Source organism: Choristoneura fumiferana, chromosome 19 (assembly GCF_025370935.1).
Source record: "Choristoneura fumiferana chromosome 19, NRCan_CFum_1, whole genome shotgun sequence".
NCBI classification, from domain to species: Eukaryota; Metazoa; Arthropoda; class Insecta; order Lepidoptera; family Tortricidae; genus Choristoneura; species Choristoneura fumiferana.
This window is the reverse complement of record NC_133490.1, coordinates 11,616,930-11,633,161: the sequence shown is the minus strand read 5'-3', so window position 1 is coordinate 11,633,161 and position 16,232 is coordinate 11,616,930. Positions and strand designations below refer to the sequence as shown.

Here is a 16,232-nt window from a genome sequence, read left to right as displayed (position 1 = left end):
TTGTAGCCTAAATTGAATAAAGATATTTGAAGAATAGAAGAATAGAATAGAAGAATAGAAATGACTTTATTCATCCACAACACAGAATATCATAACAAGATTTAAAAATATACATATAATTATCATTCATTAAAGTTAAACTACAAAGTTAAAAACTATTGATACTTTACCAATCAAAATGTTTCGAAAAGAAGAAGTGAAGTAGTATTTAATGAGAAATCATACAAAATTTATTGGGATATATATATATATATGCAGCATGCACATACCCACACAGGCTTGACTTTGACTATTTGGATATTTCCAAGTATTTGGTGATCTTGACTGCTGCGTACTTTATGACGGTGACTGTAATAATAGATTCTGATCAATTTTCGTTTTAGCTGTAGGTGAGTTACTGTTTTTTTTTTTCAATATTTTTTATAAAATCAAAAACGGCTTGAAGATTAATTTTGTCAATTATTCCTTTAAGTTGGCTGCCCTAAAATTGCCTCAGTTGAAAATGTAACATGTGAGTTGTAACAAAATCTATTTAAAATTTAATTTCGTCTATTTAAGTCGATTAGAAATTGACAGTCGGAGTATCATTAAAAAGATATGCGTTCACACATTTGCACGGTGGCCACTCCATTAATATAGGTGGGCCATTAACTCTGGAAATCTATCTGTCTCGAGCCATCCAGAGCAGTGTCTCTGCACTGCTGTTTCGGGTCCGCTCCCTTATATGTTTGTACGTATTTACGAGTATCTGGTATTAACTAGTGTATTTGCGTTGTTTCCAGCGGTGTGGGCGCTGCGGGAGCACACGCCGCGTCAGATCCGCGACGGGCTGGCGGCGCGCTGCGCCAAGTCTCTGGCCGCGTACCGCCGCCACTGCGCGTCGCCCTCCAGCGCCGGACAGCTCGTGCTGCCCGAGAGCATGAAGCTGCTGCCGCTATACACCAGCTGCATACTGCGGCAGGACGCGCTGGGCGCAGGTACCTACCGGGACGAGTATACAGACCCGGCCCCGGGCTGAGCCCTCCAGCGCCGGCTCGCGGGTTTTTGTATGCCAATTTTCCCAAGGGTCAATAGATAGATAGATGGGCCAATCAACTATTTTACCGACACTTTGGGCGTCTCCTGCGTTACCAAAATTGTCTCTGGCGTTACCAAAAAATCGTACTTCCAACAAGATATTCCACGGTTTAACAGGTTGAACTTACGTAGGATGGCATGTATTCATATACACCATCTATTAAATTCCAGAAAAAACATGTTTACTTACAAAAATCTGCAATTTTTGTAAAAAATGTCACGGACAGATTAGTGTCGGTAAAAAAGTTGATTGACCCAGATAGATAAAAAACATGCCATGACAATTGTACAAAAACAAACGATTCAAATTGTTACATAAGTCGTAAGATAGGACTTCGAGAGCCGGGATCCGACCCTGACATGATCAATGTGGGCATAACAAGTGGGATTCGGGCAGAGAATGAAACTATTTTGAAGAACTAACAAAAGTCCACTAATTGTGGTCAAAATAAAACCAAAACAATACGACACTCATTCACTGAAATCTTAGAAATGCAGCTATCATAACGATTCACAATAACTTAAGAAAAAGCCTAGTTAATAATAAAGAAACGCGTAACAGTTCCTGAGACTGTCGACTCGGGCCAGACTTCTTTTACAAACTGACAACTGACGATCGCTTTTCCCGCGTCCAGATCTCAGGCTCTGTCAAGCGCGCCACGCATGGCAACACTGGCGTTTCGTAAGTGCTATAATGTCAATCCTTAATAAAGCACACATAGTAATGACCATACAAGGACCATACTCATAATTCTACAAATATAAATTAAGTTGTCACGGCACAGCCGCGTAAAGGCGCCGACTCAGCATGCGCTGCGACATTGCTGTCACAGCGCTGATGTTCTGTCGGAACCAGTAGGAGTTGACGCACTATCTCTATCACTATACAATCTTTACTCTAAGTACTGTTACTACTAAGCACTAAACTCCAATTCAATAGAATCTGACAATCCTGTAGACACTTCCAGCCTACTAATATAAACACCGGGCTGCCTAAGGCTTTGTGATGTGACTATTATTCTTTTTTGATTCCTTTTAAATGATAATTGCAACAACAGGACATATATAATCAAGTGTGCCACGATAGGCTGTCTTAAATATGTAGAAAATTGACAGATTCTATTGAATTGTACTTTAGTTACTACTAAGTCAATCAACTTCTTAATGAAGCTTGTAGCCATGATAAGGTCTCCGAGTTACCTATTGAAAGCATGATTTTATAAAGTAAAAATCCACTAAAAGTTACAAGTTGTGGCAGTTTTAAAGTAAATCCTTCATGGCTCATCTCCTATCCCTTTCGAACCCAGCCAAGCATGAAAAGAATTACGACAATGGACTTTATGTACAATTCATGTCAAGTTCAAAATTCAAATGCAAGTTATGACAGTGGAACTTATGTACAATCCATGTCAAAGTTAAATGTAATTAACCCGCACGATCTTAACGGCTGGGCTCGAAAGGGCTAAGCGTGCTAATAGTATAAATTGTAAACAGTTTTCTAACAAAATGTGTCACTGATATCTCCTGATTCGAGTTACGGAACAGAATAACAACACTAAAGAATTAATTGACCCGCGAATTTGCACAATATGTACGAGCAACAGCAACATTGCTTCGTCCAGACTCTTTAACAGCGGAGCCCTGACGTAGCGGCTGTCAAACGCAACTCGTTAATGAGGGCTATCGCGTATGAATTCGCCACTAGAGGCGCTAGTGTAGCGTGAGGTCTCCGAAATGTCAAATCTCATAGTTTTTGGGTGAGCTACGCGGGTTTATTTATAATTAGAATAATTTTGTGAATATTTTGCAATATCTGAAATTAATTATGGCAAATATGCGTTTCGGGGCAATGAATGTCTGTGTTTGAGACAGTTTTGTCTTTCGGAAACCTTTGTCCTCCCTTTTTGGAGATGCTCGATATTTTTATGGTACGGTTTTAAGGTGTATTAAATATGATTTTTATCTAAAATTTGTTTCTACGCCCGTAATAACGGACTTTGAAAGCCATACTTAAAAACCTCACGCAACAGTGCGCCATCTAGTGAGACAAAATACGATAGCCCTCATTAACCTGTGCCCTTGTGTCCTCCAGGAACAGACATAACGTGCGACGACAAGTCGTGCGCGATGTACCGCGCGCTGTCGTGCGACGTGTCCACGTCCGTAGTGCTCACGTACCCGCGGCTGCTGCCCTTACACCGGCTCGGACACGAGACCGCGCCCGCGCTCGCGCCGCTCCGCGCCTCCATGGATAAGATGAACGACCAGGGCGTCTACTTGCTAGGTGAGGACTGATAAGACACTCGCCGCCCATGGTGCCATAAGCAATGTCATACTCGCCGCCCATGGTGCCATAAACAATGTCATACTCGCCGCCCATGGTGCCATAAACAATGTCATACTCGCCGCCCATGGTGCCATAAACAATGTCATACTCGCCGCCCATGGTGCCATAAACAATGTCATACTCGCCGCCCATGGTGCCATAAATAATGTCATACTCGCCACCCATGGTGCCATAAGCAATGTAATATTAATTAATATCTGGTACGACTCTTCCTAAACCCGGATTTTTAATTGCACGGAAAAAATGTAAACAAAGTTTCGTCATTGTCAAAGTGACATTCCAGGGGATCTCAAGGTACGGGGCAGCTAGAATATTTTATAATGTTACCATGTTTTTTTATATTTCTGATAAAAGAGCCTTTTTACGGGAGACAACATATAAGTTGTCTTTTGACCGAGAAATACTCGGACCGGAGTCCAGACTTTCATACAACAATGAACGAAAAACAACGGAAAACGTAACAATGAACAACTTAACTACAATAAAACATAACAACAATGTCAACAATAAAAAAATAACAGACAAGAGTCACTGGAAAACGATTCAGTCTTGAATGTATTGCATTGAGTGACGTCTCGCGTCAAGCGGCCCACAGCTTAAAAACTAATTGTAAATTAATATACCAAAGTGTAAATGCTAAAATAAAGATTGCCGTCATTAAATTAAAATATTTTATCTTGATTATGAAATACAGTTTTTTTAGTTGGATAGAATAAATATCTTGAATTTTGCAAATGTTTTTTGATAGCAACACCTTTTTTCCGTGCAATTAAAAATCCGGGTTTAGGGCCGGCACGACGTGTCAGATATTATTGCACGCTCCGCTGTGGCAGATTTTGAGGCCGCGTTTCAACCAGAGCGCGACGATCTTTTGCAAGGAATGTGTTTTTCATGAACCAATAGAAACACTTCATTTACCTATCCTCGCTCCGCTCAGCTGTTTCCTCCAAGACACGAGGACAGTAACTTGACTGACAACACCGTTTCCAGAGAACGGCGTGCACATGCTGATCTGGGTGGGCTCGCAAGCGCCGGCCGAGTTCGTCCGCGACGTGTTCGGCACGCCGTCACCGCAGCAGATTGACACGCGCGTCTGCTCGCTGCCGCAGCTCGACAACCCTACCAATGCGGCTGTCAGGAAAGTGCTGGATGACGCCGTGAGGGAACGAAGGAGGGCCATGAGGGTACGTTGATGACTTTATAACATAACAGGCGACAAAGATACATAGCTCATGATCGGGAATTCAAGGTCCTTGAGAGACCATAGGTCAAGCCATTATGATCTTACTCAATTACTTACCTACTACATCTATCGAAGCGGAATCGGCAAAAGCCGATAAAAAAAAAGCTTTAGGGCAGTTTCAGACTAGCGTTTTATTTGCACGTATAAGCTCGTTTTTGGAAGCGCGCGTACAGGTGCGGTTTTGTTTTCTTCGAGTATTGAACTCGCAAGAATACGCGCGTTGGGTTAATCTAGCGCGCGTCTAGGCGCGTATCCCAAAAACGTCAGTATACGCGCAGATAAAAACGCTAGTATGAAACCGCCCTTAAAAGCACGTCGACGCGTCGGCAGTCGTCGGCTGAACCGATCCGAGCCGAATCATGCCTCTTTAGCTCTTGCGTGGACATAAAGGTTTTTTCTGTCAGCTTTTGCTGAGCGTCGATGTACCATCAGCCAAATATGTGGTCTACCACCCTAAAGATAACGTACGTAGGCGGGGGGAGCGTCTTCACCCTTATGTAGTTAGCGTTCCATTGGCCCGCACAAAGCGGTTTGCTTCATCTTTCATAATGCGAACTGCTAAGGAATGGAATTCGCTCCCGTCGTCTGTATTCCCGGATATAATCTAGGGCTCTTCAAGGCTAGAGTGAATAGGCTGTTACTGAACCAGTGAGATACACCTTTGGCCTCATCTGCACTTAACATCGGGTGAGATAGGGGTCAATCACGGTCAGTTATATGTAAAAAAAAGTTGATAATCGTTTGCATGTCATGTAACAATAATGCCAATAGACGTGTCTGTCAACTTGGAAGTTCGACTTTAGCGACATATTCATTTGATAGGAACTTGTTTTAAAATTGATAGACCACTCATTTAGCTGATGGTACCTCACAAAAGTACAGTAATAAATTATTTCAGCGAAGTTCATGACTTAACTGAAAAATAGTAAAAACTGATATATGAATGCACCAAGGTATCAATGTATGCACGCTATATTTGTGCTTTGGTCTATAAGCACAGACCTTATATATGTCGGCGGCCGATCGTAAAATCCGCCAGATCACGAAATTCCTAGGCATATCGTGAAATGCCGCCATTTCATGAATTGGCTAAGGGACATCCGCCATATCGTTCAAATCTCACCGTTTAACGATTTGCCTAGTGACGTTTAGGCAGATCATGAAATTCCTAGGCATATCATGAAGCGCCGCCGTTTCATGATTTGGCCAGTTTAGGCAGATCATGAAATTCCTAGGCATATCATGAAACGCCGCCAAATCGGTTCTGGCACTTCGCCGGCCGCTGCCGCGGCACGCTCGCTTCGCTCGCTCGGCTCGTGCGTCGTGATCACAATTAAAACTGACCACTCCTCGCTTCGCTCGTCGTACCTAAATTTTTCTATATAAATAAGTAACAACTAGTGAATACTTTATTTATCAACAAAATACTAACCTCTAAAATACGGGCAGACGTCCATGGTTTTTTTCACATTGTGCACAGAATACGTTTGATTCACATAAAAAGAACGGAGCTGATGTTCAAAAGCTTCTTTTGCACTTCTATTTTGAATTCAATCACTAGTTTCGGTTTAAAGATCATTTTGTTGCGACGCCGACATTTTTCACGCGCTAAACAAACACGACCGGTCAGCTGGTCGCGGCCGCCATTGCATACGCAGCGCCACCAGTGGCCATAAAAGAAACTATTTTACGATGTGCCCGGTATAGAGCTAGGAATATCGACGAATGCGTTGCTCTAATCGATCTGCCGTATTTTTCTCAGGCACATCGTGATATGCCTGGCCAACGTTTAGGCATATCATGAAATGGCGGCGTTTCACGATATGCCTAGGAATTTCGTGATCTGGCGGATTTTACGATCGGCCGCCGACATATCGATATAGACGAAAAGAGCGCTTCAAACTGTATGAGAACCTAGCGTGTCGAATTGACAAGATTTCATATTTCTAAGACTATAATTTGATTCTTTCTCTTTATTCTGTTTGGAAAGAGAAAAACGCTGATATTTTTAAAATTTCGCTACAACTATTAATTAATTTATTACAATTTTTTTAAGATGTGCTTATTCTAAAAGGGCATAACTCCAAAACTACGACACAATAGATCCATTACTTTTGTCTAGTCTCTTAAAAAAAAGATCACGTAAATCTGACGTAGACGTTGCATAGAGACAATCAAAATTATGACAGCTCCTTTTTCTGGTGATAAAGGCAAAGGAAACATATCTATTCTGTTGTAGTGTTGGCAAATTCAGACATATTTTTTCAATTTTTTGTATTTTTTTAATATGGAGAAATCAATTATAATAAATATTTTCCCATGTTCAGGAGGCAAAACTTTTTCGATTCCTGTAGTAATTAAAAGATGTTAAAAAAATGAAATCTTGTCAATTTTTCGTACCTACGATGACGTCACGAGCGAGATTTAGCGATGGGAAATCAAGACCGCACGGTACCGATTCAAAGGCGCGCGGAACCGATTCAAAAGGCGCGCCGCCGCGACTCGAGCGGCGGCTTTATCAAAGCGCATCGCGCATTTAGGTCGGACAAAACTTTGGCGTGGATCAAAATTTTACACGCAAGGTAGGTAAACTCTTACAGCCTTATTCATAAAAAGTTAGAGCCTCCTTGAAGGCTCCTTGAAGGCCCGATGCTAAAAAACATGATTCATAAACGTCTGTTAGCGCTAATCAGTCGATCAAGGCTCTGCTAAAGTTAGAGGACCGTAGACCCTCCTTTATCTCTCTGCTAAGTCACAAAATGGCCGCCACAAGTTTGAACAGCTGACTTTGACTAGAGCAAAAACCATAGGTACCGAAGATATTTATAGTGAAGGCAGGGCTACGCAGATTAAAAAAAAAAACAGGAAAATTTATTTTCAGGAATTTCTATTTAAAAATCCTCTAAATTAGCAACAATCAATTAACAATAAATATGAAAAAAAAATAAGGATGATTAACATAATTATGGCTTTTTGCACAACATAAACATGCGGATCGGAAATGGCGGGAAAACAAACATCTCGCTTTTTATTTTTTTTCCTGGTAATTTGCTGTCACTGCTGTCAATTTTTTTTTTAATTATCGATTAGGCCATTTTTTGTCTTTGATTTGTCAAGGTGGCCAACATAACGCGTCTAATCCGTCTATCAGCAGCTCAACAACTAGCAGACTGCTAGCAAGCGTTTATGAATCATACTTCTTGACAACCGTCTAACAAGCTTAATCAGTCTGCTAAGTAACAGACCGATCAAACCTCAATTAAGGATTTTTTATGAATAAGGCTGTTAAGGTCTATCTCGATATAAGGTCTGTGGTCTATAGATATCGCAGTATGTACGTACGCATGCTGTATTTCTTGTTCGTTGCACTTTATTGTCGCATGCACCACTTAGTTAACACACTTTTCTTGTGCATGTTGTTATTTCTATTTAATTTTTTGACAAACCGGTTTGGTAATAGGTTCGACGGCGATACGCATATCTTCTGATTCGTAAAGTTGGATTATTGTCTTAGCCCAATTTCGATTATGTTTATGCATCTTAAGGAGGTGACATTGAAGAGTAGAAATGGATAGAAGAAAAAAAATCCTTCGTACAATATTTTTTGACAGTTATTGAAAAAAAAGTGCGCTTTTTAATTTGTACTAAATTAAAAAGAATTTTATATTTTGTGAACGTTTCATTCAACTGCTAATAACCTTTGTTATTAGCTCATCATTTTGAGTGTGCGTGTCGTTAAACTTATTGCCACTCCGATTAAAGCAAACAAACTGAGCCTACGTGCTCGAATCTTCCCACCACCACCATTTGGCACTAAGATTGCCAACTGCAACAACTAAAATTCCCACTGCTGGTACTGAATTTCCCACTACAGCAACTTATTTTCCCACTATTGGAACAAATACTCTAAAACGGTATGGCCGGTAGTTGGAAATCGTTCATCAGTACGACAAGCGCGAGGCGCTGTTCCGGCGGCAGCTGATCGAGGACGCGGGGCTGGACGGAGCTGCCGGCTACCTCCAGCTGCTCATGGAAACGCACAAGCGCGTGCAGGGCATGCTCTAGCGTACGTTACGGACAGACATACAGATCAACTGACAAGAGCGTCGCCAGCCAATGGTCAAGGAGACAGGGGAGGGGAGGGGGGAAGTTGATTTTGTAGATAGATCACTATCGCACTTGTGAATTTTTTACTTCCCTATTTTTATATTTTAGTGGCAAAATATTTGTTAAGTCGATTGTAAGATGACCGTTTCCAGAGTACTTTGGCAAATTTTGCTGTATGTGCTTTGCTAAACTGATGGGGAACCAGGTTCGATTCCTGGAGCCTAGTTAATTTTTGTGTTCAAAGTTAGATTAAAGAAATATATTCCAACGTAACTAAAGGAGATTATGATTGTAATAAAAAAATCATTTATAAACAAACAAATAATATGTACAATAATTAACGGAAATAACGATTAAAGAAGAGGGTGGGGGTTGGCAGCTCTCCTTGTCGCGCCTTGGCGACGCTCTTGTAAATTATCGAGATAGACAACGTAAGTGAACACTATAGTCTACGAGTATCTAGATGGCGCGATTTACTCGCTCTGCTTCCGAGGTACAGTCGAACGAAACAGCTTCATGTATCAGGGAGGAAACTTTACCCAATTCACAATTCGAGTAGCATCCGGCAGTTCTGTAGCCATGTATTAGTGTGGTGGTGCCGACTGTAAAAGATTTGGTATAGAGTTCATTTTCATCATCATCATCATTCCAGCCTATATACGTCCCACTGCAGGGCAGAGGCCTCCTCTCAGAACAAGAGGGCTTGGGACATAAGTTCCCACGCGGGCCCAGTGCGGATTGGGAACTTCACACGCACCATTGAATTGCTTCGCAGGTTTGTGCAGGTTTCCTCACGATGTTTTCCTTCACCGCAAAGCTCGTGGTAAATTTCAAATGTAATTCCGCACATGAATTTCGAAAAACTCAGAGGTGCGAGCCGGGGTTTGAACCCACGACCCTCTCGATTTCATTTTACAGTGCAATATTACAGAGACATCTATCGGGTGATGGCTACATTTTTTTTACCAATACCATATATATTGTATGTATGTATGTATGTATGTAAACTCTTTATTGTACAATGAAAATTAACAAAATACAACTGTCATTATTATTTGAACATTCCAGTGACACTGGTTACGTACAGTCACCTGCACAGCGGAGCGTGCAAAAATATCTGACACGTCCTACCGGCCCTAGATATAGAGTCGTATCAGATATTTATGCACGCTTGTTGTGTCAGATATTGGTGCTGGTGAGTGTAGAAACTGGGACTTTTGACATTTACTCTTATTTCTTCTATTCTCTGTCCCACTCACATTTACACGTCAATGCTTGCTCTGTCTATCTCGATAATATTTGATAATATATGGTTGGGTCGTTGATATAATAAAAATCTTAATTCAGTTTTGTTATATCAATATGTTGTTTGGAATTGGTGAAAGTTTTGCAAACTGCGGGCGTCAGCTTTACTAGATAAATGGTGGCTGGTGAATATACAGACATACAGAGATATTTGAATAGGTATGTATTATGATTAAAATTAACGGTTTATATGCTCGAGTACGGTCCGACTGGTTTCAGGCTATTCGAAAGGTATCGGTCTACAAAGTGCCTTCAAATTATTCCAAAATATTTATTAAAAGGTTATAAACCCACTTTCAATATTAGTTTTAGCATATTTTCTACCGCAACCGATACTTCAATTTAACGCCGAAACCTGCCAAAACAAAATCTAAAATTCGGCCGAACACCCCCGTCGTGAATGAACTCATTCTTGCAGACGTTCTTCCAAAGAGGCTGAAACTAGTCGGACAGTTACCGAGTTATAATATACTATAACTGTGTATTAAACCGTTAGTATGATTTGCCATAGTTTTGACGCTTTGCTTCGTTTTTCTTTGTTGTTTTCTGATTGTTTTTGCTGTCACAGGTTCTGCTGGATTTTTGTGCGGTTTCATTCCGCAGTGTTTTTTGTCGTTTGTTGTTTTGAGCTTCGACTTCAAATATGACAATGGAGTTAAATAATACCGTGTGTTTACATTGTTATTGTAACAAATTAATAGTATCATTAGACTTATACCCATTATATAGTGACCGCCATCAATGTGAGACCGCTTCGTCATGTGCCTTAAATGGTACACTGTACCATCAACCAAATATGTGGTCTACCACCATAAAGTTTAATGTCGTTCGAATGTTATAAAACAATAATTCGGATAAGACGCGTCTGTCAACCTAAAAGTTCGACTTTAGCGACATATCCATTTGATAGAAAGTTTTTAAAAAGTTGATAGACTGCTTAATTGGCTGACCGTACATGCGAGGATATTACAGGTTTCACATGTAGCAAATAACACATAACGCTGTGAACAGGTGCGGTTCAAACGATGTAACAACATTTTATATAATTCTACATTTGATTTAATGCTACATCTTACATGCGATTATTGATCATTCGATATGACATGAATTAGGTTTATGTTTGGTAACTAGCTTTTGCCCGCGGCTTCGCTCGCGTTAAATTTGGGGTTCAAAAATCAACCTACATTCGTAATTAATTATAATTCGTACCAACTTTGAAACCCTGTTTCGCTGATTCAGGGGTAGAATTTTAGAAGTATATCCCGAGAAATTGAAAAGTTCCCGCGGGACATGAATTACTGTTATGATCTATTTTAATATTCTTAATTGTCGATTAGAGACACATTGTAGCGAAAATATAAATCTCATTTATTCCCTATCCCGTGGGAATTTTGATAAAGCCTAAAAATTGTTTAGTCTCTAATAATTATAGTTACGGAAATAGGGCCATTTTGAAGTGAAAATATATAAATCCCATTTATTCCCTATCCCGTGGGAATTTCGAAAAATCCTTTTTTAGTGCGCGTCTACTCCTACTAAGAAACATATATTCCAAATTTCAAGTTTCTAGACCCAGCGGTTTGGGCTGTGCTTGGATCTATAAGTCAGTCAGTCAGTCAGTCAGTCAGTCAGTCAGTTTCTTCTTTTATATATATAGATTAGTTAGCTTTATTTGATAACAATCTATAAAGTTTAGTCATTTAGTAAATCGCGTTGTATCCAAAATGGCATTATACATAATCAAAATCAAAAAATCAAAATCAAAATATTTTATTTATACAGTATAAAACTAAGCTAATTACAGAAAACATATTTATCAACTACGGTGTTGTATACTGCTCAAAAATACTAATGTTACAGTTATATCAAATGTTGTTATATCGTTCATCATTACACACCCACTTTCAACGTGTTACCACGTACCACATGTGGCACACACTATAAACTAACAAACCCCTGTTGTTGCAGCTAACCCTGATGCGCCAACACGACAAGCTAGAGACAGTGTTACGTCACTTCCTGGTTGAGGACCGCGGGGTCGACGGCTCCAGCTCATACGTCGACTTCTTGTGCCACATACACAAGGAGATACGCACGCTTCTATAGCATTTGTACTACTAGGCGCGAGGTGGGACCCGAGGCTAAAGGTTCGTTGTCAAAGTTACACAGAGGAAAGTTTGTGACAAAACTGTTTCGTTACACAGTGGAAAGTTTTGCACAAAACCGCCGCACAGAGGATAATTACTGTCAAACATTTTTGCTATGAAATAGCAAACTGACAAACTGATTTAAAAGTTTGAAATTTAAAAATCCATCTTATATCGTTCCCGCTCTTATTCGTTACGGAAGCCGTGGTGGCCTAGTGTTTGACCTATCGCCCTCTCAAGCAGAGGGTCGTGGGTTCAAACCCGGCTCGCACCTCTGAGTTTCGAATTCATGTGCGGAATTACATTTGAAATTTACCACGAGCTTTGCGGTGAAGGAAAAACATCGTGAGGAAACCTGCACAAACTGCGAAGCAATTCAATGGTGCGTGTGAAGTTCCCAATCCGCACTGGGCCCGCGTGGGAACTACGGCCCAAGCCCTCTTGTTCTGAGAGGAGGCCTGTGCCAGCAGTGGACGTATATAGGCTGGGATGATGATATCGTTTAACGCTTTTATGAACTAAATATGGGTAGCATTTGTTTCAAATGAAACAAATCAAACCATTTTCGAGAGCAACGATATGTTTTTTATAGCTTAAATGTTTGAAGTAAAATGAACGCCACGTCGCCGGGAATAGGGTCTATAATAGGAAATCTAGCTCGCGTTATGAATTTTATGAATGGAGATATAATATTGCTTTATTTTGAAGTTGAAATTTCATTTATTCAGAGATGAGACTTGGTTCACGTTTAGAAAACGGTGTGCTCCCACTAGTTCTATTGACAGTATACTTATATTATAACTCTATTCTAATACCGTCAATGGAACTAGTGGGAACACACCTAGAAAGTTCATCATAAGCAATAAGATAAAAGGAAATAGTTTATTATTTTTCTCAAGGTAGCATCTATGTAAAGTTTCAGTGAAAAATGTTTTGACATCGTATTTTGTCGCATAGGTTCCTATTTATCTTGCTTCTTTTTTATTTCACTAGATGGCAAATGAGCAAGTGGGTCTCCTGATGGTAAGAGATCACCACCGCCCATAAACACCGTTGCCAACCTAGAGGCCTAAGATTGGATACCTCAAGTGCCAGTAATTTCACCGGCTAAAATTGCTTTCTCAATTAGGTCCGATAAACTTGATTAGCCTAGATGAAACAGCAAGATAGATACGAGCTTATCCGACAAAACGCAATGGCAAAATATTATTCACTGAACGTGTAAGACTTTTATTTACTCACTGTTGCTTGTTTTGTGGCTTTAGTTAATGAAAAGTGGATTATTTATTGAAAACTTTTTCAGTTTTTATTTTTGCAATTTAAGTGCTAAATGAGGGTTTTCGCGGAGGCGAAATATCGCTAGATGGCGTTAGTGTCGTTAGCTCCGTTTGACGTTTGCTCGTGATTGGTTAAATAACTAAATGAGCCATTCGCATGCTACGATACTAACGCCATCTAGCGATAATTCGCCTGTGTGCAAACCCTCATTGAGGTCAAATGTTGAACCAAGTCGGTAACTATGACGGGGAGCGAAAATGGCAAAGTAATTTGTCAAAAAAATCGTATTTTTGGTGAATTCGTTTCTCGGATGAATAGCTAGGTTTTTTTGTAATATATTCCATGTCTGTTTTGTTATTGAAATTAGATAATGTAATCATTAATACGACTGTAAATAAAATATTGGCATTGTTTGTTATTGTTTTTGTTTTGGTTACTGTACGACACGTGTGCGTCAGGAGATTATCAAGCAAAACAGCAAAGCAAAAAGCTCTCAACTCAAACGTGAAACTCATTTTCATTTGAGAACTGCTTTTTCAAATGTGTACTGATATAATGACGCCTAAAGTCGCTAACGCATTCACTGCCACTGACGCACATATCGTTTTCGGAACTTCGCCCAGTGCCGCTGTCATAATTATTCATACATTTTGAACGCACATGTGCGTCGGTGGCATCTGTGGAAGTCAGGTGGCAGTGAATGCGTTAAGAGTTGTTACTGCGTCTGGTTCATATAGTCGTCCGAACAATGTGCAATAGCCTTTGTGTTAAAGTTAGTAGCGTTTGGCATTATAACGTGTGTAGCAGGTTCTCTGTGTCGATGACGACACGTATGCGTTAAGCAGATTTCTGGCAATTTGATTTATTAGAGATTATGACTTCAAACTGCATGACTCGCGTAGATATAGTCGATATAATATAAACGAACGAGTAGGTCAAAAAATCAAGACTGCTCTTGCTCTAGTTACTAGCTAAAGGAGATTATGTCTTCAAACTAGACTCTTCCGTTTGTTTAGCCGCTTCTGCTGACTGTACTGTGTGGGTGTTCCTTCTTTCCTTCAATAACGGTTTTCTATAAACAGACACGTGTTGAATACATGTTGAACGGTTGTCTAAGTTCTCATGTTATTTTTTTACCAATATCACGATATCCGTCAGAGATATTTTGGGTCAAATACGGTTTGATAGTATTATCATAATGCTTCAGAATAGCGACTGTCGCTAAATTATCGCAAACTGTATGACGGACGTCGCTTGTCGCCGCGCGCATTGAGTTTCGTGGTACCAGGTATTAGTTGTTGTAAAACGCGCGGCCATCTTGCCATTTCAGAAATGCGCTTAAGTGTGTCATGTGGGATACGTGTTGTTTTCTGTTTTGTAGTTTTTGAATTATTGTTTTTCTATCAACTGTCAGCGAATACTTTATTAACCAGAAGGTTTATTTTTTTACTCGCAGGCACTCACGATCGAATTCACCATCTCATTCTCCCCTCTTTCTATATCATATGAGATGGAAAGGGACGGATATCGTGATATACCTTTTTTGTAGTTTTTTTTATGTAGTACTCTATTGAAGTATAGTTTCAGATGAGTCATGCAGTTTGAAGTGATCTATAGGCAGACTTAGAAACATAGACATGGCATTCTTCCACTTGTAATATAACTAGTTGTAACGTAGCCATAGTACAGCCTAGAGCTGGCATTATTTTATTGCTATGTATTGAAATTGTATTCATTTATAATATTGTAAGTAATTTTTAAATAGGTATGAAATAAACAATTTTTATAATAATTAGCTTTTATTTAAAAAAAAGTTCCTTTATTTTTTTTTCCTTTTTCAACATCTAAACACGACGTGGTACATAGATTATTCAGCATTCATATAGTAGGATAAAATCCTGTCGTTTTACACAAATTATTAAAATTTGCAAACAATGAAATAGATCCAAAAATTAACTAAATTAAATATAGATTTCAATAACAAACGAAACGCTACTATAAGTAGTGTATAAGTCAGTATTGTCGATACATAAAATTTGCCTAACTCTTCAGATACCACTGCATTTCGAAACTTTCCTTGATTATAAGAACAAACATTGTAATGTAAGCAAATTTATATGCGTCAACACAATTTAGAGTATTTTAGTCTGTTAACTTGCTATACTGTACTGGCTTTCGGACGGAGGAATAAGATTATTACATTTCCTGCAATAAAAAGCCGCCGCCGAGTCGTCAGATAACCTGGTTGTTATATTGTTTTCCTCCCAATGCAGCCGTGCCGACTCTGGTAACAAGATAAAGATAATCTATAATGGTTATGTAATAGTACATTGTGTCTTAAGGGCGGTAAATAAGGAATTACCAACGAGAGTCTATTAGAAGCCTGAAGTCGAAGTCTGAGGGCTTTAATGAGTCGATGTTCGTAATTCTAGTACCGCCCGTGCGACATACAATGTTTTTCATCACATTTGCGAGTAAAATTGTATATTTGTAAAAGAAAAACTAATATTTTATCAAAAATTGCCGACCTTGGGCTTCATGACATGAAAATAGTACGGGCAATGACTCATTTACCGACCACGGGTTTCATAACAAGCACATTAAATTCTAGGGTTTTATTTGGGGGGTTGCAACCAAGGTAGCCTGCATGTTACGACACTGTTTACGAGCAAGTGTGATGAAAACTATCAAAAGATATCAAAACTGTCGAATCAGTGTTAATTTTCAG

General features: G+C 39.6%; 1 protein-coding gene and 1 long non-coding RNA gene across 2 annotated transcripts; both read left to right on the top strand.

Annotated features, from left to right (window-relative positions):
- Positions 1 to 832: 832 nt before the first annotated feature.
- Positions 833 to 12,136, top strand: LOC141438733 (protein transport protein Sec24C-like). The gene is made up of 5 exons (XM_074102660.1): positions 833 to 977; positions 3,170 to 3,361; positions 4,415 to 4,608; positions 8,595 to 8,733; positions 12,048 to 12,136. The coding sequence occupies exons 1-4, from the start codon at positions 920 to 922 to the stop codon at positions 8,730 to 8,732; spliced, it is 582 nt and encodes a 193-aa protein (XP_073958761.1). The 5' UTR covers positions 833 to 919; the 3' UTR covers position 8,733; positions 12,048 to 12,136.
- Positions 12,137 to 12,761: 625 nt separating this feature from the next.
- Positions 12,762 to 15,296, top strand: LOC141438651 (uncharacterized). Its single transcript, XR_012452494.1, has 2 exons — positions 12,762 to 12,986; positions 13,076 to 15,296. It is a non-coding gene; the product is annotated as an uncharacterized lncRNA (long non-coding RNA).
- Positions 15,297 to 16,232: the final 936 nt, after the last annotated feature.

What these genes read in the sequence shown, in the direction of transcription:
- LOC141438733 (XM_074102660.1), top strand. Translation starts at nt 920, where the DNA reads ATGAAGCTGCTGCCGCTATACACCAGCTGCATACTGCGGCAGGACGCG. An exon ending in GCAGGACGCGCTGGGCGCAG is followed by an intron (nt 978 to 3,169) that starts GTACCTACCGGG and finishes TGTGTCCTCCAG; the next exon opens with GAACAGACATAACGTGCGAC. An exon ending in AACGAAGGAGGGCCATGAGG is followed by an intron (nt 4,609 to 8,594) that starts GTACGTTGATGA and finishes TATGGCCGGTAG; the next exon opens with TTGGAAATCGTTCATCAGTA.